The sequence below is a fragment of the Mustelus asterias genome, chromosome 10, assembly GCF_964213995.1.
Source record: "Mustelus asterias chromosome 10, sMusAst1.hap1.1, whole genome shotgun sequence".
Lineage (NCBI taxonomy): Eukaryota > Metazoa > Chordata > Chondrichthyes > Carcharhiniformes > Triakidae > Mustelus > Mustelus asterias.
In genome coordinates this window covers 59543764-59567712 of record NC_135810.1, presented here as the reverse complement: position 1 = coordinate 59567712, position 23949 = coordinate 59543764, and the positions used below count along the sequence as shown (strand labels likewise).

The 23949-nt window shown below is 40.8% G+C and overlaps 1 protein-coding gene across 2 annotated transcripts in view; it reads right to left on the bottom strand.

Moving 5' to 3' along the window:
- The window catches only part of LOC144499621 (sestrin-3-like), an 82733-nt gene that overhangs the window by 35635 nt on the left and 23149 nt on the right, over nt 1-23949 (bottom strand). For both annotated transcript variants that reach the window (XM_078221786.1, XM_078221787.1), the window contains exon 2: nt 2638-2703. In XM_078221786.1, the coding sequence (XP_078077912.1) occupies nt 2638-2703 (66 nt within the window). The remainder of the gene's footprint in view (nt 1-2637; nt 2704-23949) is intronic.

Sequence of the window (23949 nt, the reverse complement as noted above, 5' to 3'; positions counted from 1 at the left end):
TTGTACTTTAACATCACTGGTCATGGAAATTACATGCATTACACGTTCACCAAAAATAGATTAAAGTGTTTGATTGAAAAACAGCATCTGCTTTGCAGGAGAGGTGATGCAAAGTCAAAGATCGAGATGACATTTAGGACGAAGCATTTACAAAGTTGACGGAGAACAAAATTCTGTTCTATTTAATAATTATACCAAATCATTACTGAAATAAGACTTTAGTAACAAAATATTCCTCATCCTACCAAACCTATTTGAGAGCATGCTGTATCAACGACAAACTGAAACGGTCCATCAAATTTATCTTTCCAGTAAGATCAAATAGCAGTTTGTCCACATTTTCTCACCCAGCTTCACTAAGATTCGCCAGAGAAAATTTTCTATTGAACCCTACAAAATTCTCCCCAATTGTTTTTCATAATCATTACTTTTCAGCTATGTGACAGCTAAAGCTTTGAGGCCTGGATTTTTGCTCTTGCATTGGGAGTGCAGAGTTAGAATTCCTCGCTCTGGGAACCCAACAACTTGAAAAAAATGTTCCGGGGTGGGTGGGGGAGAAAAGTTTCTTTTAAAAAATGGGAGTCATGCCCACTGCCCCAGAAGAGTTCATTCGCAGCCACAGGGCTTGCCAGGTGCAGAGTTGGGTTGAGTGAAAGGCTGGCTTCAGTGATCTGACACACTGTCCAACTGTGAAAAAAAAAAGAAAAAACCGCCCCAGCAAATTGCCCTTCACACCCCCTCCATATCACCACATGCCATCTCATACGCTTCTGTCCTCCTTCCATGGCCCCTCCTATCCTTACCAATTTATGCCCCGCCACCCAACCCCATGTCCCTTCATAACTCCATTCCAGCTATGCCCTTTTGACCACCCCCATGGCCCTTCATACCCTCAATGTTCCACACCCTTTTATAGCCCCATTCTACTTCTGTCCTTACATCTTCCATGCCAACTCACCCTGTACCCACAATGGATGGATCTCAAAACTTATTTATTCTTAGCAGGAGTCCTAAGCATCCATTGATGAATTTACTATTTATAAAAAAACTCACTGAAAAAAATCACTACATTTAAACTTCCTTTAATCCTTTGTAAGAACAAGCAATAAGCACTTGGAGCTGTCAGGCAAACGGTGAACTGATAAGTGAAATCAGTTATGCAGGACTAATCCTGTAATGGTAGTCCTCAGGCTTATGTCAACAAACAAAGTGAAATAGCATGCACTGATTTTTTTTCCTCCAACATTGCAAACAGTTTTTTTCAAATATTTTAAGGGCAAGAGATTCAAATGCCTAGACAGCTCCCTTTGACAATTCCAATGAGTTTATCCACTTGTTGCTCACATTCAGGTCTACTTTAAACAATCCCGAAGGACACCTGACTGTTCCAGAAGGTATTCGAGACTATATCCAAAACCCTACCTCCCCAGAATTGGGTGTCCAACTTCTATAAAGGATGCCAGTAAGTTTAGAACTTCCCCTAGCAGGTCTAAAGTCTACAATTCATATTGCCCACTCCCCTCGAGCAAAAATCATATCAGATGTCCAAAGTTTGACCCGGCCCCATTTTCTTCCCCCGCTCCCAGCAGAAATGATGGGCACCTGGCTTCTGGATTCACGCCTCTGGCACCATTTTTCCCCCTGCAAAGATGGAGCATCTAACTGCATGAAAATTCAGGTCTCTTTCTGCTTTAACAATTTACTTCTAAAAATTGAAAATTCTAACATCCTAGTTAAAAATTAGTAACGGTACCTGAACTCATAATTGGTTCAAACAAAACATTATAATGCAGCAGAATCATAAGTTAATTGAATGTTGAGATGCAAAATGGGACGGAGACAGTGATAAGTATTTTTCATTAAAAATGTGTTTAGAGCTATTATTCCACTAAAAATGAATCTTTAAAGTATACAATATCTAATGGGTGCAACTTAATGGTAATTAAAATAGTTTCTCACTTATGTCTTGGCTGTTTCTGTGGTGTGACAGCTACTTACATAGCAACTTAATGTAATGAAACTTCCCAGAATGCTTCACAGGAGCATTATTCCACAAAGTATGACACAGCCACATGAGATATTACATGTGATAACCAAACATTTGGTCAGAAGAGGTAGGCTTTAAGAAGGGTCTAAAGGAGAAGGAAAATGTGGTATAGGAAGGGAATTCTAGAGCTTGCAATGGTGGAGCAATTATAAATCGGGAACGCACAAGTGGCAAGAATGAGAAATAAGGTATCTTTGAGGGCTGTGGAATTGGAGTTGATTAAAGAGATTAGGGAGAGGCATGGCCATGGAAGGGTTTGAAAACTTTATCAATATGTGGCTTGAAGGGGAACCAATGTAGTTCAATGAGCAAAGGGTGCTGGGGAAACTGGGCTTGCTGCAAGTCAAAACATCAGCAGTAAAGCATTGTCCCAGCCCACCCTGCAACAAGCTCTATTCTGTTTGGACATTTTTTGCAGAGTTATATTTATTGATCATGCAATTAAAACCTGGCAACTCTCAAATCTATCACATACTCTCTCATGTAAAATTTGTATCACACTTACTTCAAGTCTTGCTCGTTATTCATAAAAATATCAACTCACTTAATGTTGATTACTTTCAATATTACTGGACATGTAAAAAGATTACCTCTTTCTCTGGTATAAAGGCAGTTGGTCCAGTTGTTGTAGGTGGAGGGACCCTCTCATCTTTATCCTGATGAAAGAAGGAGTTCACCATTTATTAGATGCATTGCAGAAATATTTTGAAAGCTCTAATAGTGGGTAGTGGTTACAATTGTTTTGAACTCTGATGCAAACATTTAAATTTTTAATTATTAAAACAGGTTTCCAAGTTCCAGAATGTAGTGCCTCTGTTCTTCTCCCAAAGGTTTATTTGCAGGAATTTTTGCTACAAAGACTATGATTCACATCTTATCCTTTAATAAACCTCATTGATTCATCACCTTGTTCACATCAGGCATTGCTCAGTACTCACAAACTAACGTATGGATTTCCAAATTCTCTTCTATGCCCATATATCCTTCCACTATAGAACCAGTTCTGGACCTACATCTCAGCTTATACCATCTCATCTAACTTCAGCATACTACGAGCCTCTTCCATACATTCTGCTGCACCAAAATGATCAACCATCACGTTTCTGGACTCGAACTCCTTTTTAAATTCACTTTGGTGCATCTACCAAACCTTCAAAATGCCATAAACCATAGTACAGGTTTCCTCTCCCAATTCCTCCCTTCTGTTTCTTGCTATTGCTTTACAAAACATCATGTAATAATTTTGTAGATTAAATAATGAATTGTATAGCCCATTATTCACTGACTCCAGACCGCATACTCTCAGCATGTGCAAGCAGAGATGTTTTTCAACAATTTCTTCAATGCCTTGAGAATCTAACCAACAGCTACAATCTGTACCTTCAATGGCTCATCCCTTAAGCTTTCATCTTAAAACACAAATTTTTGGTCTCATCTACTTCTGACCTTGCATTAACTTCTAAATTTTCTTCAGTACTCAAAGTGCCTCCAATTGGTTGATTTTTTCTTTCATTTCTAACATGTCCTGAAGAATTAAACTTTTATTCTTTTTTTCTTATTTAAAAATTACCTTTATTGCAGCACCATCAGCTGAAAGGAATTTTATTGCAGAGTGTGCATGAACTTCTGTTTGTCCACCAAATTATCACATTCACTGGGATTCATAAATAAATTAACCTATTATTTATTACAACCCGTTGTTGCTGTCAACTGTTGCTCTAAAGTCATCCTGCCTCGGCATTTTTACTGTGATTAAAAATCATCCTACTCTAATAGATTTCCCTATTCGATCTCCTACACATTAAAATCCTTATTCACACTCAAGTTTTGATCAGTCTGCCATTTTATTTTACACCTAAATCTTAGAGAAGTATTGTTCTGAATAAGCGGTGTTTCAACACAGCTCCTCATGAAAAACAAGTACTCCTCATTTATTTAAATCTGAGTTACTAGGAATTACAGATAAGCAACATCACTTTGAACTCATTACTGTCTAAAGTTCATATCATGACATCATCCTGATACAAATACTTAAACAAAGGACAAAAGATCATAAACCACACAGGAACGGTTAGTCCACAAATTCTATCATTTAATCACAATTAGCAAACAAATAAATAGGTAGTGGTTACCTAATTCAAAGAGGAGAAAATGAGGAGCCAACGTATTAGGGACAGTATGAATAAAACTTATATGATCTAGAAAGTTCTGACCCTCGAGAGTTAGTATAAACAAGAAGTAATCTTACAGTCAAAGCTACAAGGGCACAAATCTCAGTTACTGGTGAAATCAGAGTTAATACTTTGTTAAAGTTGCAGTGCATTTTCTACTGTGTGGACATTATTGCTTCAGTGAATATGAAACTGAACCGTTCTGTCACATCGTCTTAGCCAAAACTCAAAAGTCACTACACTGTATATTTGGTATTATCGCATATTGAAGAAAAACAAAGGAGCACATGACAACTTGGATCAGTAGCAATGCAGGACTCAGTATCTACTCACTGTGGGTGGTTGAAAAAAAAATTAAGACTTTACCGTAGTTTGCTGTCATAACTACAAAATTTAATCACATTACACTAAAGCAATGCCGATCAGAAAATCTGGCTTGCTTATAGTGTCATGAAGAGCAGAGACTTCAATTCAATTGATCTTTATAAAACCAAAAAGGCCCTGATTAGAAGGCCTTGATTCTCCTGTGACAAGTATGGAAGGGAAAGGTTGCACTGTTTCATTGGTCCATTTTCCTTGCATATATTTCCTTTGGAACATATCTCCTGATGAGGGGGAGGGGTTTTTCTTTTGCTTGTAACTGCTGTGTGGAAGGTTTATACATTGGGAATCCCTCCAAGACTGAAGCAGCATTGCTTGTTCAAATTTGTACTATTGTGCAATCTTGTTTTTCATTTCACTAAAACTTTCCCAATTTCTCTGGAACAAGCCAAGAATAAATTATGCTTACTTCATATTGAAAAGTAAACAGGACGACATGGTGGCATAACGGTTAGCACTCCCGTCTCAGAGCCAGGGACCCGGGTTCAATTCCAGCCTAGAGTGACTGCGTAGAGTTTGCACACTCTCCCAGTGTCTCCAAGCGCTCCAGTTTCCTCCCACAGTCCAAAGATGTGCAGATTAGGTGGATTGGTCATGCTAAATTGCCCTTTAGTGTCCCAAGGTGTGTAGGGTTAGGGGGATTAGCAGGGTAAATATGAGGGGTTATGAGAATTGGGCCTGGATGGGATGCTCTGTCAGAGTCAGTGCAAACTTGATGGGCCAAATGGCCTCCTCCTGCATTGTTGGGATTCTATGAAATTACAGTTAAAGTTGAAGATAAAACAAGTAATTGGAGGAAATATTTTGCAGATTTTAGAGACGACAATGCTTTACTGAAAAAAAAAAATCAATAGACCCAAGCAGAACAGCGAAGGACATTAAGAGCATAGGGCCAAAAACAACAGAATTTCTACAAGTGCTTCATATGGAATGCGGGGATCATTGGCTAGGCCACTATTTGTTATCCATTCCTAATTGTATTGAGGCGGTGGTGCTAAGTCACCTATTTCAACCGCTGCAGACCACGTGGTGTAGGGGTACCTATAAGTGCTGTTTTGATCCAGTGACAGTGAATGAACGGCAATATATTTCCAAGTCAGGATAGTACCTCCACCTGATGTGCAATCTGGGGACACATGTAGAAGGAATGGGAGGGAACGAAAGAAGAGAAAGATAGAGGACTACTAAATAGGCATGGGTGAAGTTTCACATCTGTGGTTGGGGAAGGAGATGCCAAGTGTACTGTCACCTCCATACCGATTGGCCTATCAGTGTTACGTCCCTCAAGGGGAGGGGAATTATATCGACTGCTTGGACCACTGATCTCCTACAGGTCTCCATACTCATTATTGGTGGTCTTTGAGAGCAACAGTGTTACACATCTACCTTTGACAGCACCACTAGTCCATGACCCTGATATCATCGTTCTTGAGCCTCCCCACCCGTGACCACTTACTGTTATGTGAAATTGCTCCAACAATGAACCACCAGGAGGGAGGTGGCCTCATCAGAAAGGCTGAAGTCAGACTTCAGATGTTGAGAAGCAGCACAGCTTTCCTCACGATGTCATTGTGAAATTATAATGCATTTGGATTGTAATTTGATGTATTTTGATTATGTATTTGGATGAATTGCTTAAATAAAAAGAAAAAAAGAGGGTTTGTGCATGAACCACACTTGGTCTTGAAAAGGCAAAGTCCCAAGTGCGCCTGACGACCCGACTGAGTAGGAGCAGTTCATAGAGGTGTGCCAACGGGTCAGGGTCATTAACTGAACTATGGGCAAACCCAGTGTACCTGTGGATTCCTTAGAGAATATTGTAGACTTGCAGATGGGCAGGGTGCACGTGATTACCATTGGGGAAGGAGACATCATAGGTGAGATATGCAGCCAACAACATCAGGCTACATAACGACAGGTCAGGTACTGGAGAGTGGCATCTCAGTGATTGCTCTGAACTCTTCCCGCACAGCTCGAGGATGTCCAGCCAAGCCACCCTACAGCATATTCAGCCATGTCAATCCCATGTCCTGGGAGATGAGGTGGGGGACAGGACATGAATACTCCTACCCACACCCTCGTATAACTTTCAAGAGGTGACTTACCTCCTTGCTGCCCCTCGGTGCTCAGGTCTAGCAGGTCCCTGCACCATTTCCCAACCACATGACTTCTGGCTGGAGGGGCAGGAGAATTTGGGAAGGCTGTTGAATCGGCATCCTAGGCTGCTAATGAGATGCTAAGGAGGCAATTTAAGTATTTACTGGGCTCCCACCTGCTCTGGCTGGGAACCTGATCGGGGCCAGCAGCCTAGGGAATGGCCTAGGAGGTTCGGAACAGGTTTGACGACTGGCGTGGAACCCGTTTTTCAGCCGATGCCCGATTCTCCAGACCATTGCGATACTCACTGGGAGACAGCGGATCCAGAGAATCCCCCGGGAATTAATATTTATTGCGGCATAACACATTGTTCTGTTTCCAAGTGTTAACTGGGTTGTCAAAGGAGAACCAACAAAACCTATGGAATTTATAAAAATACTTTTTCACAAGGGAGTATGTAGTGCATTCTTTACAGCATCTTTACAAAATTAAGCTATAATATATAAACAGAAAAGAAACTGCATTAGATCGTCACAAGGTAAATTTATTTGACAAATGTCATTTTAGTCCATTTCATCTTATCCTTCCAGTTTTGACTCCCCTAGATCTTAGTTTATTAATTTGAAAAGTTAGCATTTCAGACATTCTTAAATGCACAGAACGAGATCAATCTAGAGTCATGCCCAAATTACCATAGAAAGCACAACCTAAAACCAGAGAACAAAACGTAACCAATTAAGTCAAAAGAGACAGGCGTTAATTATATACTATTAAAAATGTACAGATATCATGTGGGAGTTTGCCAGGGAAGTGTTTCAACCTAACATAACCATCTTCAGCTATTTATGGAATCCTTGTTTCATATCATAGAAATCATAGAAACCCTACAGTGCAGAAGGAGGCCATTCGGCCCATCGAGTCTACACTGACCACAATCCCACCCAGTCCCTACCCCCATATCCCTACATATTTACCCGCTAATCCCTCTAACCTACGCAGCTCAGTACTCTAAGGGGCAATTTTTAGCATGGCCAATCAACCTAACCCGCACATCTTTGGACTGATTGGCAGTGGGACTGTTTGCCAAATATTCTTGTGTTTTGCTCCATCCACAACTCTAATAACAAATCATGCAATCTGCAGCTAGATTTGACAAACCTTTAGGCTTGGGCTGACAAGTGCCAGGAAGTGACCAACTCCACACTTGCCCAACCTTCAACACCAAAACCCCCATCAGCATCCAGGGTAGATGGGGGGGCATCATTGGTCTGAAGCTTAACTGGATCAGCCATATTGTGGATGTGTTAATGCTTGGGATCAGTTGTATATTCTGGACAAATGGATCATGTCTAGGTTCCTTTCAGTGTGAGATTGAAGTCATGGTGATGAAATATTAACCATCAGCCTGAACATAGCTGCAGCCATACCCAGTTAAGAGCTTGACACCTTTCAGGTCAGGACAGTATGCTAGATTGGCATTTTGCCACACAAATAGGCATACTGAGTTTTCTGGCGAATGACAAAACACATTAGCTACATCAGGATTCTCCATTAATTACACATGGCTAGTGACAAAACAAAAAACTTTCCTTAAAGAATTAGGAAGCTCTTTATCCAGGAAAGATGTTTTCTTGTTTCACAATGTAGTTTATCCAGGCTCAATTTAACATTACAAATTGTAGAACTTCAGCTTTGGAAAATATCAGAAGGTTTTCAGAATTTTTAACATGATGAATATAATCCAGATCTGACAATTTAATAGTGTCTCAGGCTGCAAGATCAGGTTCCACTGCAGGACATTCATCCATGCCTTTGTTACCAGTAGATTTGACTATTCTAACGCACTCTTGGCTTGGTCTCCCATACTGTATGATAAACAAACTTGAGATCATCCCAAATTCTATCTTAACTTGCACCAATCACTATACATCTATTACTGCTCTGCTTACTGACCTACATTGCTTGAAGCAATACCTTGATTTTAAAATTCTCATCCTGGTTTTCAATTTCCCTGTGGCTGCACCCCATCTCATCTCTAATTCCTCAAGCCTCGCAACCCTCCAAGATGTCGGTGCTCATCTATTCAAGTCTATTTAGCATCCCCATTTTTTTTAAAAAACTGTTCCACCCATTGGTCTTCAGTTTCCTTGGCACCAAGCTCTGGAATATCTTTCCTAAATCTTAACCACTCTTTAGCTCACTTTATCCCTCTTTAAAGACACTTTCTAAAACTTACCTCTTTGAACAAAGTTTTTGTCCTCTGAGCTAATATCCCCTTATTTGGCTTGATATCACACTTTGTGAAGCACCTAATTGCATTAAACGTACTGCCCAAAAAAAAATGCTGTTGGTGGTGGTGGTACAAATACCACTTTAGCCAGCAGTGCTTCGTCAATGATCAGATTTCTAGTTGAGATATTAAACCTGTGGCAGTTTTGCCTGGTCATAAGGGGCCATGAAACTATTTTAAAAGATAGGCATGGCTATATTGCTGTACGATATTTATCCTCAAACCCTACTAAACAGATTAAACGTCATTAATTTATTATCTGTGACCTTGAGTACAAATTAGCTACTATGGGGGTGATTCTCCAGTCTCTCTCTCACACAGACACAAACTGTCATGGCCGGGAAATTTGGCAAGGAGGCCATGAATGTATTTCCAGGTTTTAGCTAGATTCACCTGGCTCCCGGTATTCACTGACCCACCAGCACAATGGGAAGCTGGCAGGAATCAGAGACCAAGCGTGATGGCCAGGCCAGGGGCTTGGAGGCCATTTGAAGCCCCTGGCTGGTAAGGGACATGGCACTGCCAAGGGGCATAGTCTTTGGTGAGCCCATAGCAGGGCTTCACACACTTGGGGGAGGGGGGTGTCATTGCCAGCTAGTTGAGGGGCGATCCTGTAGGGCTGACTGGAGATTGGGGCACCCAGTGGCCTTGCCAGCATCTTTAGGTTCCGCACATCTGTGCCAGCAGGAATCTCCACAAGCTCTAAAAGAATGACTAAGTGAAGTGCAATCTGGATTGCACCAGCCGCCACCCACTAAGAACTTCACCAGTTTTCCTGCTGGAGACAACACTTAGAAAGTTTTTGGGAGAATTGCGTCCTATATTTTCCTGCTCACCAGTAGCGATCACATTTCAAAATTAATTTCATTGGATCAGAAATGCTTTGGGATGTTCTGAATATGTGAAAGGCACTATATAAATAAACAAGTATTTGTTTAATAGACTTACAAATTCTTGCCATCTCCTCCAACTGTTTATTACAATTACCTTTGTTATTCAGAAAGTACACATTAACACATTTCTTGTCGTAGCTGAACATTATCGCAGAAGCTGCTGGAATACCGCATTTTTACCTCAATGTTGTCACACAGTTCCCATCTTCAGCATTGGCATATCAATGTTCAATAAATATGATCAGCTTGTGACTAGAAGCTCCCACATATTACGATTCTGCATCCCATTACCACCAGCTGATCGCACAAGTGCTTAAGAAAATTTGCCACTCTTTTTAACAAAAAGAGTGGAAGGCCAGTTGCACATCGGGTGCCATACTATTTTGGTGGAGTATTGAAAAATGAAAGACAAAGCCTTCCTGCAAACCTTTGTCTGCCTTTGCAGCCATTAGCTGATCCACCATTGAAGGATATTATTTGTGGTAGAATTTACTGAATGGTGATCCTTGTTCACAATACCACAGGGGACTATAAAATGGGGTGTGGGAAGGGGGGGGGATTGAATGATGTAGAGGCACCACCATCCACTTCATCCCTGCCACCGCAGTTTGCAGCTGCTCATTTATCAGGACATGTCTGCTTATTTTACAGCTATCCATCACCTGCCAACCTGGTTGGCAGCAGCAAGCTCCAATAACCAAGGCTACTACCACTTCTGTAATAGAACTGGAGTGCTGACAATGCACAAAATAGTGCTCACCCTGAACAGCAGTCACAACAGTTTGTTGATGTATCCACCAATGCCAGCAAGAGCACAGGACCTGAACATTAGGAAGACCAACGTTCTCTACCAACCCACAGCAAGTGTGTCAAATCCAATGTCTTCCATTAAGATTCATGATGAAGTGTTGGAAAACATCCCTCACTTTCAAACTATGTCACAAAAGTTGACATTGACCAAGATACCCCAGAGCTGGAACTCCTGACTCAAGATAGCACAAACAGGTGTTCTACTCAAGAGCAATGCCAGGCAGCCCATTCATACAGGGGCTATAAAGGAAATGTTTCAAAGACAATCTCAAAAGTCTCCGTGGTGGTCTGCTCTACTGGAATCAACACATGGGAAACAAATGCCCAAATGATAATTCACCATTACAAATGGTGGAAAGATCTACCAATCAACAAGAGCAGTCAGAGAGCACAGTGGGAGAAACAGTAAGACAAGGCTGGTGGGGGCCAGGGTTGACAACAGAGGCAGAGGGATGGTTTAGCATTACCCCTCCCCAATGCCAGGTCCCTCCACATTAATTGTCCAACCAAGAGCCACAATTGGCAGCAGGGCAGGAAGCTGGACTACAGGCCTGCCAACCCTGGATTTAAATTTTTGCAGAGGTAGCCTCCTGCCTGATTAAATGCCCCGTCTCCAAACACACCACAAGAGAGGACATTAAACTCCCCCCATTACTGTTGTGCTTTCATCCAATTACCAACGATACCATCTGCTTTTCTGTATGGCTTCGAAGTCTTTAAATACGGTGAATGGCTGAGGCCCAGTGATCCTAGCGGCAGCATCCTGACAGCAAGAGTACCCACCCGTGCATTATCACTTTGCCCATTCTTTCCTACCTGTCACGTTCTCGTCCTGTGCCCATAGTATTTTTTTTACTTTAAAAAAAAAAGCATGAAATCGACAATTTATCTTACAAAGTGGACTCTGGAGGAGTCCTGTAACTTCTTTTGTGGTTTCTATACAGATGAACTTGTGTCTGAACATGCCTCTGTAAAGTCATTAAAATGTAAATGTCCTTTTGGACAACCTTCCATTGAAGGGAATCAAGATGCAACAAGATCACTTGTGGAATTTACAGATACTATTGTCAAGATATTTACAGGAACCTAAATATAATGACCGTCCAAGTCTCAGTATCTGCAAATATGCAATCTGACAAAGTGGAGTGTGAATGACCACATTCCCATTGTGACAGTGGCTTACGACACAATCATTTGTGTGGACAATGGAATACATGGATACCATTGCCACATATCTTATTATTCCACATGGGCAGTCCAAGGAAACAGACTATAGGGAAGCAAGCACTCACCCAGCACAAGGGAGATCCCTGGCAGCGAGGAACACAAATGGGAAATTACATTGTAAGCGGTGGGACAAGGTCCCCCTGCCAGCCAATGACAGCCCACCTCTGCCGCCATGAAGCATGTTGCGGGCAGCGTGGAAAATTCCACCAAGTATCCCAAATGTGACCTCACCAATACCCTGTACAGTTGTGGGAATACTTCCCTAATTTTATACTCCATCCCCAAAGGCCAACATTCTAATGACCTTCCTAATTATTTGCTGTACCTGCATGCTAACTGTGTGATTTAAAGATGCCCAGATCCCCTTGAACAGCAGCCTTCATGTAGAATCTCTCCATAATAATATGCTTTTGCCTTCCTCCTCCCATAATGGACAACCTCTCATTTTACCACATTATGTACTGCCTCCTCTCCATTACGTATCAGAGTGTCTCCAACTTGCACTTCAACTCAATGACTCCAAGCTGGAGAGCTCTGTACACGAACACCCAGATCCTGTAGTCAAGACACAGCCTGATGTCATAATATAAAGAAATTAATTTTGACTATTTTTAGTTTGCAAGTTTACCTTTCTCTTTCTAAACACCAATTTACAAAGTAGGTAAAAATCTCAAATACTCAATGCCTTAAGTTTTCACTACAATAGGAATAAAAATATTGATGCTTCCTTCCCCAGCACAGAATTCCCACTTGCACCAAATGCTCAATCTTGGACTCACCATTGACCCCGTGCCCTTTGGCATTAATGTGATGGGCTGAAGAGCCTTTTTCTGTGCTGTATACCTCCGATTCTGCACTTCCCAGCCTCATCCAACTTTTCAACCTGATTCCTTAGCCTAACTCTTCTTATAATGAGCTACCATAAAACCCAACATATTTTAAATTTGAGAAATCAAATTTATGAATACTCAAAAGCTTTATATAAAAAAATCATTTGAAGCCTCATCTTCAACAATGTTCAAAAGCTTGACAGCATCTCAGACTAAACTCAGTTGGCAGCTCAATCCAGTCTAGCACTGAATTTACTTACATTTATATAAACATCCATCCTCGCAATCGCCAAATTGTGACCATTCATTCAATATCCTGGAATCCTATCTAAAAGCGGTATGGAACCACCTTCACTCATTTCAGTTGTTCAAAAACTTTCACCGTCTCGAGGGCAACTAGGAATGTACAATAAGCGCTAACATGACAAGAATGGCACTAAGATGACAAGATGAACTCTGCCTATGCTCAGCTCAAAGCACATGCTGCAAAACAGAACTTCCTCCAGGTATCTCATACATTTGAAATGAAAGCTCATCGTGCTACCATTGGTTCTGACCGCATTACTGGAATAGAGCTCCCTCTAATGGCAAAATTCAAACTAGGCCTTCTTACTCTTCGCCTGTGGAATTTTCCACACTAAAATTCTTCAGATTAAAAAGATTAGAATTAAACAATCATTAACAGTCAAGGGGAAACAAAAAAAATTGATTTCAGCAGTGTGCATTAGAATAAGGAAGTTGATTGGCAAAGGATAAATAGGTATTAGTTTACATTGTTCCTACTCCAAAACCATTTCTGTTAGCGAGGAGGAACATTGGCCAGGATTTCACAATCAGCAGCAAATTGATGCGGCTCGCCACGAATGTCAAAAGAAGCTAGTGATCCCATGGAGTGCATTTCTCCTCTCCTGATGTTCGCTTGAATCCAATGCCAAGTCAAGAGGATTACCAGCCATCCACTAATAGTGCTATCCTCAAGCAAATTAAGCAGCCTCTCTCGGAAATATTCTCAAGACAGCCAAGCAGTGAAATGCACCCATGAAAACTGAAGGATAATTTTAAAGAAAATATTGTGACATACATGGAATTACCAGTAGTGTTAAAAGTTTAAAAGATGTGCAATGTATAAATGGAGAAATTAGACATCCTGCGAATATTAAATTAGATTTCCAGTGGTAATTATTAACTGAGTTTTTAATGGTGTACTGAGTCATGTCTCAACGTGATACAAACATTTTTAAGAGTTTTTTTAAAAAAAGACTCAAGTTAGTTAATTTCTAAGTAGTAATGACAGAAAACACAGCCCAGTTTCACCATCATTACTACCATGAAATTCGGGTTTGGATTATTGCTTCTGCACATAAGGTTGAAGGATAGTACATTGTCTTCTTGGTCCCAGGATCATGGATACCAGTGTGACTGCAAGAGGGGGTGGGAAGAGACAGTCTCCAGCTTGTTCCTGGTGCCAATGCACTGTATAGAAATAGGAGGCTGAAGCCAATGAATGCATGCCTGGAGCTGGAGAGATGGTGCAGAAGATGGGTTTTGATTTCTGGGTCTTTAAACTCCTTGGTCACAAGCAGTCCCAAACTAACTTGACAGGGGAACGGCCAACCAGATGTAGCATTAGAGAGAAGAAACAAGGTGCAGCACAAAGGATTGAGGGGTGGGGAGGAGAAGATAGCCCTGGTGTAAGAACAGCAAGTCATTAGGTGAAATTGGACAGAGAGAACAAGATCCAAATTAAACTTCCAATGCATGCATGTAAATACACATCGCCGGGTAAATCAGATTGGAGAGTTACAGGCACAAAGTCACATGCTCAAAAAAAGCAGGACTGGGTAATAAATATTCCAGGAAAGAAAGGAAGGAGATTATATAGTGTTGGAGGAAGAGAGAGAAAAATGTATTGGAGAGTTCGAAAGGACAGAATCTCATTAGTTAGACTTAAAAAGGTACCATTACACCATTGTTTGGATTCTATAGGCCATCAACTAGTGGTAAACAGAGGTACAAATTTGCAAGGAAATTACGGAGATACAAAAACAATTGAGTAGTAACAATAGCGGACTTCAATTATCAAAATGCAGACTAAAATAGTAATAATGGAAAAAAGGAGTATAGCAGGAAGAGAACATTTCTGAAGTGTACAGGAGAATTTTCTTGACCACTATGGGGTCCATGAGGAAGGATGTATTGTTAGATCTGGTTTAGGGGAATTAAAGGTCAATTGGATCAAGTGTTAGAGTAATTATAAGGTTTAAATTAGCTATGAAAAAGGACAAAAGGGGCAATCTCGAGTAACAATACTTTATTGGAGGAGAGCCAATTTCTGTAGATTGAGAATTGATCTGTCCCAGGTGAACTGGAAAGAACGATTGACAGGAAAAACTCAAATTAATAGGCTGCCTTTAAAGAGAAGATTGTATTCGAACATTCTCGCTAAGGGAAAAGGTAGGGCAACCAAAGCCAAAGCTCCCAGGAAGATAGAGACTATGAACACAGGAAAAAAGGGGCTGAATGACAAACAAGTGCCAGACTGTAAAGAGAAAGTTCAGTAGGAAAGTGGAAAAAATAAGAGGAGCAAACAGAGAGCGTAAGAGATGAGACTGATAGCCAACATTAAAAGGAATCACAAAGTCTTCTATTGGCACATAAATAGTTAAAGATGTGGGTGGAACCAAAAAAACAAGATACAGAAGGCATGGTTGAAGTACTTTGTCTTTACCAAGAAAGTAAATGCTGCCAAGTGAAACAACAGGAAGTTGTTCATATTGGATAGGCTAAAAATTGAAGAGAAGGAAGTATTGAACAGGTTGGCCGTACTTAAAGCTCACAAGTCACCAGGTCCAAATCAGAGGGCAGGGTGGAAACTGCAGAAGCACTGGCCATAATCTTCCAATCCTCGTAGGATGCAGGGGTAATAGACCAGGGGACTGGAGAATTGAGAATGTTACACCCTTGTTCAGAAAGAGGGTAAAGGATAAACACAGTACCTACAGGCCAGTCAGTTTAAGCAGAATGATGAGAAAGTTTTTAGAAATGATAATAGAGAACAAAATTGTCACTTGAATAATTGTAGATTATTAGGAAATGTCAGCATGAATTGGTACACAGCAAATGTTTAGCCAAATTAATTGAGTTTTTTTGATGAGGTAACAAAGGGTTAATAAAAGGTATTGCAGGTGGTGCGCTGTGCATGGAATTCCACAAGGCATTTGATAACGTGCCACATATCAAACTCGCAGCTCATGGAAGGAAAGGGACATTAACACAAAGTTTAGTGAACTCTTGAGGAGGACAATGATATCAAGTCGGATGTAGATAAGCTCATGAACCAGACAAACACAAGAGAAATGAAATTTAAAGCATATATGTGTGAAGTGATTCATATTGGTCAGAGGACCAGGAGAGGTCATTTAAAACAAGAGGTACAATTTGAAAAGCATTGCAGGAACAAAAAGATGCAGGGTTATTTGTGCATGAATTGTTGAAGGTGGCAGGGCAGCATATTGGATCTTCAAGAGTTATAAATACAAATGAGTACAAAAATAAGTTATAATGATCTTTACAAAACATTGATTCTGCCTCATTTGTAAGATTGTGGTCAGGAGGGTGTGACGCTTCTAGAGTGGTTACAGAAAATATTTACAAGAATGCTTCCAGGGATGAGGAGCTTCAGTTACATAGAGAATTGGAGGAGGAGAAGCCGGGGTAAGGTAGTAAGGAGATCTGTATAAATGTTCTTAGATGGAAGGGTCAGAGGACACCTATTTAAAGTGATGGTCGCTCTTGACTGTTTTGCCAAAGAAAATCTTATGTACAATACAGAATGGTTATGGGGTGTAAAGGAGGCAGATTTAATAGTTGCTTTCAAAAGAAAATTGGGCCAGCACCTGAAAGAAAAACAATTGAAGGACTACATGGTAACGGTAGGGGAGTAGATGAGCTAGATTGCTCTTAGAGAGCCAGCATGGACTCAATGACCTTCTGTTATAACTACTCTTTGAATCTACAACCATCCTTTGGCACTATAACACTAAGTATTACCATCTTGTGTACAAGACCTCCATCAAAGTGTCAAAAAAAAATCAAATTGCAGACTCCACACACGAGTATGATTTGATTTAAGGACATAGAATGGATGTTAGCCAACATACAAAAATTGGAGGATTTTAGAACTAGAATCAGTGGATTGGATAAGAAATAGCATCTACAATGCACGAAAACGATTGTGAATCCATGTATTGACTTTTTTTTTAAAAAAGGCTACATTGGCTAAAGGCCAGATCTTTATAAAAATATCAATGCTAATGTGACTCAATTGAATTAGTGTTTTTAATGTTGCACTTACATAATTTTTAAAAAAAGACTTCCCACCTGTTAACTTCCACAGTGAGATTAAATTAATCTTGAGATTAAATGTTGATGTATGAAGAAGCAACAAAGTCTAGTGCAACAATTATAGATCTGTGAATATTCATATGATTGTAGTAATTAGCTGTATGTTGACATTATTGGAATGAAATAGGTTGGGTGTTTCAGAGCCATGACCTGGGTGCAGCAAGAACACTCAAAAAGTTGAAATTGCGCTCATGGAAATGGAATACTCGAGATAGATACACTTTCACGTACATCGGTATCCAGCTGGTGGGCGAGAGAAAAAAAAAGGGAGACCACAGAAAGAAAAGCACTATTAGTGAGGGATTCAACTATTAGGATTATAGCAAGCTCTCTTTTTACAGTGATGACTAGGAGTCCCAAATAGTTCCCTACCTTCATGGTAGTGGGGTGAAAATCAATGGAACAGGGAGGAGAAATTTCTAGAAGAGGAGAAAGCAGCCAATATTCATGGTCCACACTGGAATCAGTGGCATAGAGAGAGAAGTGTACACGAGATCTTGGAGTTTTAGTTACATACTAACTGGAGATTCTAAAAGTGGTAATCTCCGGATTGTCCTTGGCTGTTTACCAGACAGATTGAAAGGTAACGGCAATGTCTTTATTATAGAAACAATCCTGGCTGCAGGAGAAAGAGGTTCACACTCTAGGGGCAATGGAGCATTTTGTGGAACAAGGGAAGATACTGCTGAAGAGGGGGCCTTCACCTATTTCCTTGTGGAGAGAGCCGAAAACAGAGTGGGGAAGGATTTAAACGAATAAGAGTTTGGGGAAGTTTAGTTTTAAACTCGAGAGCAAGAAAGCAGGATTGATAGAAGATGCTGGAAACAGAGAGCAGGGAGTAAAGGGTGAGAAAAAAAACTGACCAGGCCAAAGAGATAAAACTGTTACAGAAAGAAGGGACAAAAGATGTTATAATGCCCAAAACTAGAATCAGAATTAACTGATGTATGCAAATACACAAATAATTCAAAACAAGATTGGAGACCTAGAAATATTGATAACTACACATTGTAAACGATCCATTTTGATTTCTTCGAGGTCCGGTGCATCACAGATGCCAGAGAATTCAAATCACTCCATCTCAAATCAAGAAATGGTTGAAGGCACTGGATACAGAAAAGGCTATGGGGTCTGACAACATCCTGCCAGTAGTACTGAAGATTTGTGCTCCAGAGTTAGTCATACCCTTAGTCAAGCTGTTCCAGTAGAGATATAACACTGGCATCTACCTCACAATGTGGAAGATTACCCAGGTATGCCTTATCCACAAAATGCAGCACAAATGATCCAGCCAAAATTACCACTGGCAAACACTCTTCTCTTGATCACCAGCAAAGTGATAGAAGGGAAGGAGTCATCGAGAGTGCCATGAGTTGGCAATAACCTGCTCACTGGTTCAGTTTGGGTTCTATCAAGGCCACTCGGTACAAACCCTCATTTCACCCTTGGGCCAAACATGGATAAGAGAACTAAATTCAAGGTGCGAGGAGAGAGAGTGACTGCACTCGACATCAAGGCTGCATTTGACCAAGTGTGACATCAGGGAGCGCTAGCAAAATTGGAGTCAACCAAAATTAAAGGGAGAAACTCTCCACTTGTTAGAGGCATACTTAACAGGAATGAAGATAGTTCTGGTGGGCAAATAGCTCAGTGCCAGAAATTTGCTGCAGGAGTTCCTCAAAGAAGTACCCTAGGCCCAGCTGCATTATCGATGACCTTCCCTCTATCACAAGGTCAGAAGTGGGAATGTTTGCTGCAATGTTCAGTACCATCTGCAATTCCTCATACTGAATGAAGCAGTGTCCACATGCAGCAAGATTTAGACAACAATGAGACTTGGATGAAGTGACATTTAATATTTGTGCCACACAAGTACAACATGGCCATCTCCAACAAGACAGAATCTAACCATCACCCCATGATATTCAATAGCATTACCATTGCTGAATCTCCTACCATCATCCTGGGGGTTACCATAGATCAGAAACTGAATAGGACCCACATAAATACTGTGGCTACAAGAGCAGAACAGAGCTGCAAATTCTGTGGCAAGCACCTAACCTCCTGACTTCCCAAACCCTGTCCACCATCTATGAGGCATAAATCAGGAGTGTCCTGGAACACTCTCCACTTTCCCAAATGAGTATGGATCCGACACAAAAGGCTCAATACCATCCTGGACAAAGCAGACCACTTGATCAGCACCCCATCTACCACCTAATTATTCATTTCCTCACCTCCTAGGCACAGTGGCAGCAACATGTACTATTTCACAAGATGTAATGCAGTAACCCACCAATCCTCCTTCCAAACCCACAACCTATCACCAAAGAATATGCATGGGAACACCACCACTTGCTAGTTCCCCTTCAAGCTACACACCATCCTGACTTAGCAACAATAAAGGGATAGCGTTATGGTCAGAGGTCAAAAACCTGGATCACCCTTCCTAATAGCACAGAGTGTACCTACCAGAGTTGACTGCAGCAATCCAAGGCAGCCGCTCACCACCACCTTCACTCAGGCACTTGGGGATGGGTAACAAATGATGGCAAAGCTCACAGCCCATTAAAAAAATATATATAAAAGCATGACAAAGTGAGAGATGCAGTGTGGTTATTTTATTTGATGATTTTTTTTAAAACTTCCCACTCATGATATCTGATATACTTCCAGATCAAATATTGTACAATTTTTTTCACCATGTCCTAAACCTTAAATATTCCATTTATTAAGTCCTTTGGGATGAAGTTAAAAGTATCTTACAGCTGTCACACATTCTTGATATGAAATAATAAATTGTTGCTTATTTTGTACTGTGTGTTCTGTGAACAGTTAAGGATAGTGTTTCAATTTGTTGAAATTGTAAATTGCCTGTACAGTCACCTAGTTCCTATATTAGTTGACATTGGTTAATGATTTTGTCTCAAGTACTGAACCATTCTCCTTTAAATCTACTGTCATCACTCCTCACCTCAATAAACCAACTGTTCACCCTCAGTTGCTGCAAACTATTTCCTCACCTCCAACCTGTCTTTCTGCTCCAAAGTTCGCAAATATGCTGTTACCTCACAAATTCTTGTGAATCATTCTTAGAACTCGCTCAAATCAGGTTTCCACACCTTCAGTGCCAAAATGGCACTCAAACAAATTATATCCTATATAATGGTGACAATGGTAACTTATCCCCCTTTGAACTTCAAGTTGTGTGCAGCATCCTCATCCAACTAGATACGTACAACAGCACTCACTAAATTCCCTTCTTATCCATCCAATCATAGCCAGATAATAACTTGGAATAGATTCCCATCTCGTGCCTGCCCTATTACATCACATCCCTAAAGTATCTACTCTTGGACATCTCCAGTTATATTCATCCACTATATCCATTTATGACATCAGAAAACATGGTGCCAGTTTTCACATGTACACTGATGACATCCAGCTTTACTTCACCCACCTCTCTCTACCCCTCCCGTGTCTCTAAACTGTTAGGCTGTCTGTCCAACATTCAGTATTGGAGCAGCAGATATTTCTTCCAAAACTGATAAGACCAAAGCCATTAACTTTGGTCTTTCACGTAAACACTGTTCCCCAACCACAAAATCTATCCCTCTTCTTGGCAACCGAGAGGTTGAACCAGACTGTTTGCAACCATAGTGTCATATTTTATCCCAAGATGAGCTTGCAAACATATACATGCACCATTAATTACTAAGATCACCTACTTCCCTGACTCCACTCCAGCTCATCTGCTGCAGAAACCCTCATCCACCCCTTTTGTTACCTCTCAATGTGACTACTTCAGCATATGCCCAACTAGTCTATTTTCTACTCTGCATAAATTTGGTCATCCTAATGTCCTGTCCTAACTCACACCGAATGCCATTCACACCCCATCATCCTTGAACATGGACCTGATCATCTCTTGTTACATAACACCTTGATTTTAAAATTCTCATCCTTTAAATATCCTCCCTTGTGGATTATGATCAGTTGTTTTGATCAGGAAACAACGACCATCCAAGTATTGACAAAATTTTCTTACTCCAGAAATCAAGGACAATGTTTCACAATTTCATTCACTGGCACGGAAGGTGCATGAAGCAACCATAATTGATCTTTCCTCAGAATTGTCCAATACATGAAATCACAGCAGGTAATCCATAGAGACACACCACAGGCCAACAATTTTTTTGGACACATCGTAATACACAAGTATTGCGCCATCTACCAGTTTCACATAACTATATCTTTATCCAATTCCACAGAACACTTTTCCTCAAGAGTTCATTCAATGGATGCATGAAGGTTGCCAATGTTGGTATGGACTTATCGTTGTAATTCACTAGGCTCAAAAAAACTGGAGGGCATGGTGCATTGCTTATTGCTTGAACTGGACTCTTGGCAAGATGTAACCCATCTTCATCTACCCTGTGACCCAAGTACGTTTTGAAACATTGCACATTTGTTTGCCTTTCCCCAAAGTCCATGCTTTTCCAAATGTTGGAACACCTCTACAGCATACCATCATGGGTTTGCTTGTTTGGGGCAGAAATAAGTTTGTAATCCACATAGTACAGTGCTCCCTCAATTCCCTACTAAATTTACTTAGTCACCCCTCAGAAAATTCTAGGGGCTGAAGCAGCAGCAGTGGTAGCCTATGGAACTGAAATAGATATGTATTGATAGTCAAATATGACTTAGGCATTTGTTAGATCTAACTTTGAAAAAAGTCTGGCCTCCTGACACTGAACAGATTCTCCACATTTGATAAAATATCCAGGCTGGGGGGGGGGGGGGGGGGTTTGCATTCCAATACTTCATTAACCTTATTCACCCGACTTTGGTACTACCACAATGGGAGTACCCCAATCTCTAAGATAGAGCAGAGTAATTATGTTCTGACTTCAAATGTTTTGATTGCTCCAATTTCTCAGAGCATAGAATACTGGGCAAAGCCTGCAATAAACTATGTTCCTCTGAACCCGTATGTTAGTCTTGTATTGGTTTGGTTCACTGAACATCTGAGGGTACTTCATGATCATATTTTATGACATGAATCTTAATTTGATTGTGAAAAAAGTCAATCCCTTCATTGCTTCTTCCCAACAAGGCTGGTGTCACCCTTCACTACAATGAATGGCGATTTTGCATATTGCTCATCATGTGACTGGAACCAATACATCCAATTATGGGAATTTTCTCAGGTGCAATTCTATTTGCGATTTCTCAAACTGACGATGATGCAACTGTTCAGGATACAGGGATTCTAGAATCATGCTAACTGATGCACAGCCCTGTGATCACCTCCATGTTAACCAGAATTCCATTCAGTGCTGTTTAGGCCACAATACCCTGCGAATTTCCACTAGACATTTTTGGATTGTATGGATTTCAACCAACACCACATTGCTATGCTATTCAACAACTACGAGCAATAAATGCTGCTTCCGCCAGCGAGCCCTCTCCATTTATATTTATTTGATGTGCCTTAGCAAGATAACCCTTCACCTCGCAGCTGTAGCATGCCGAATTCACAAATAGACAATTCTTGTACCCAATGTTGGTACAAGCACCAGTAACAAGGCTTTTCAAGTACCTCTGCTACTGCTATTGTTAGGATCTTCTGCTTACTCAGCTGCAGTTATTCAGCAGATGACTGGTGATTGTGAACTCTTCTAGTCACATTCTGCCCTGTCCATGGACAATACTGTTTGACAAGCCATGTCAAAAGCTAACTTTGGCAATGTTGTCAACTTACTATGAATGCATTCACTTAAAATTGTACACAAATCTTTCCTGCAACCTTCCCTTGAAATTCTCCAGTTACATTGGATGTGCAATTTTTTCAAGGTGATGATAGTTTCTTCAATGTCCTCACTGGGCAACTCATTTCTTCTTCTAAATCAATAGTTTACTGTATCCTCCAACAGCTTGGGGTTGCAGCACTCTTCAAGCTTAAACAAAATATCTGACAACGGCATGACTTTTGGCTCTATTGGGTGAGCAAATTCTTGTGTTACACACACATCTGAGCCTTCATTCAACAAAAGTATCACCCTTTTCCTTTCCTCACTGCCTGATTAATGGCTGGATTATCAGGATCTTCAAGGGTACTATTAGCAACAGAGAAACCATCTCTAACCACTCGACATATTCACCAATGCGAATCCACAAAATAATCCAGCTTCATCTCTCGACTATGATATCTTTGTAGGTCAAAAACACTGTACAGCATAGAGTTCTGTACCCAATTGGAAAATGGTTTAATCTGGTTTGGTATATATACATACATATATAAATGGCCAGACAGGAGTGCTATTAAATTGGCCTCACTTCTTCCAACCCTCAGAGTTCCCTGCGTTCCAATTCTAATCTCTTGAGCTTTCCCCATTCCACCATTGGTGGCTGCACCTTCAGCTGCCAAGTCTTAAGTTCTAGAATTCCTTTTTCCATCTTCAAGACCTCTCTTTGACCAGGCTTTCAGTCATTTACCCCAACATAGAACATAGAACAGTACAGCACAGAACAGGCCCTTCGGCCCATGATGTTGTGCCAAGCTTTATCTGAAACCAAGATCAAGCTATCCCACTCCCTATCATCCTGGTGTGCTCCATGTGCCTATCCAATAACCGCTTAAATGTTCCTAAAAAGTGTCTGACTCCACTATCACTGCAGGAAGTCCATTCCACACCCCAACCACTCTCTGCGTAAAGATCCTACCTCTGATATCCTTCCTATATCTCCCACCACGAACCCTATAGTTATGCCCCCTTGTAATTGCTCCATCCACCCG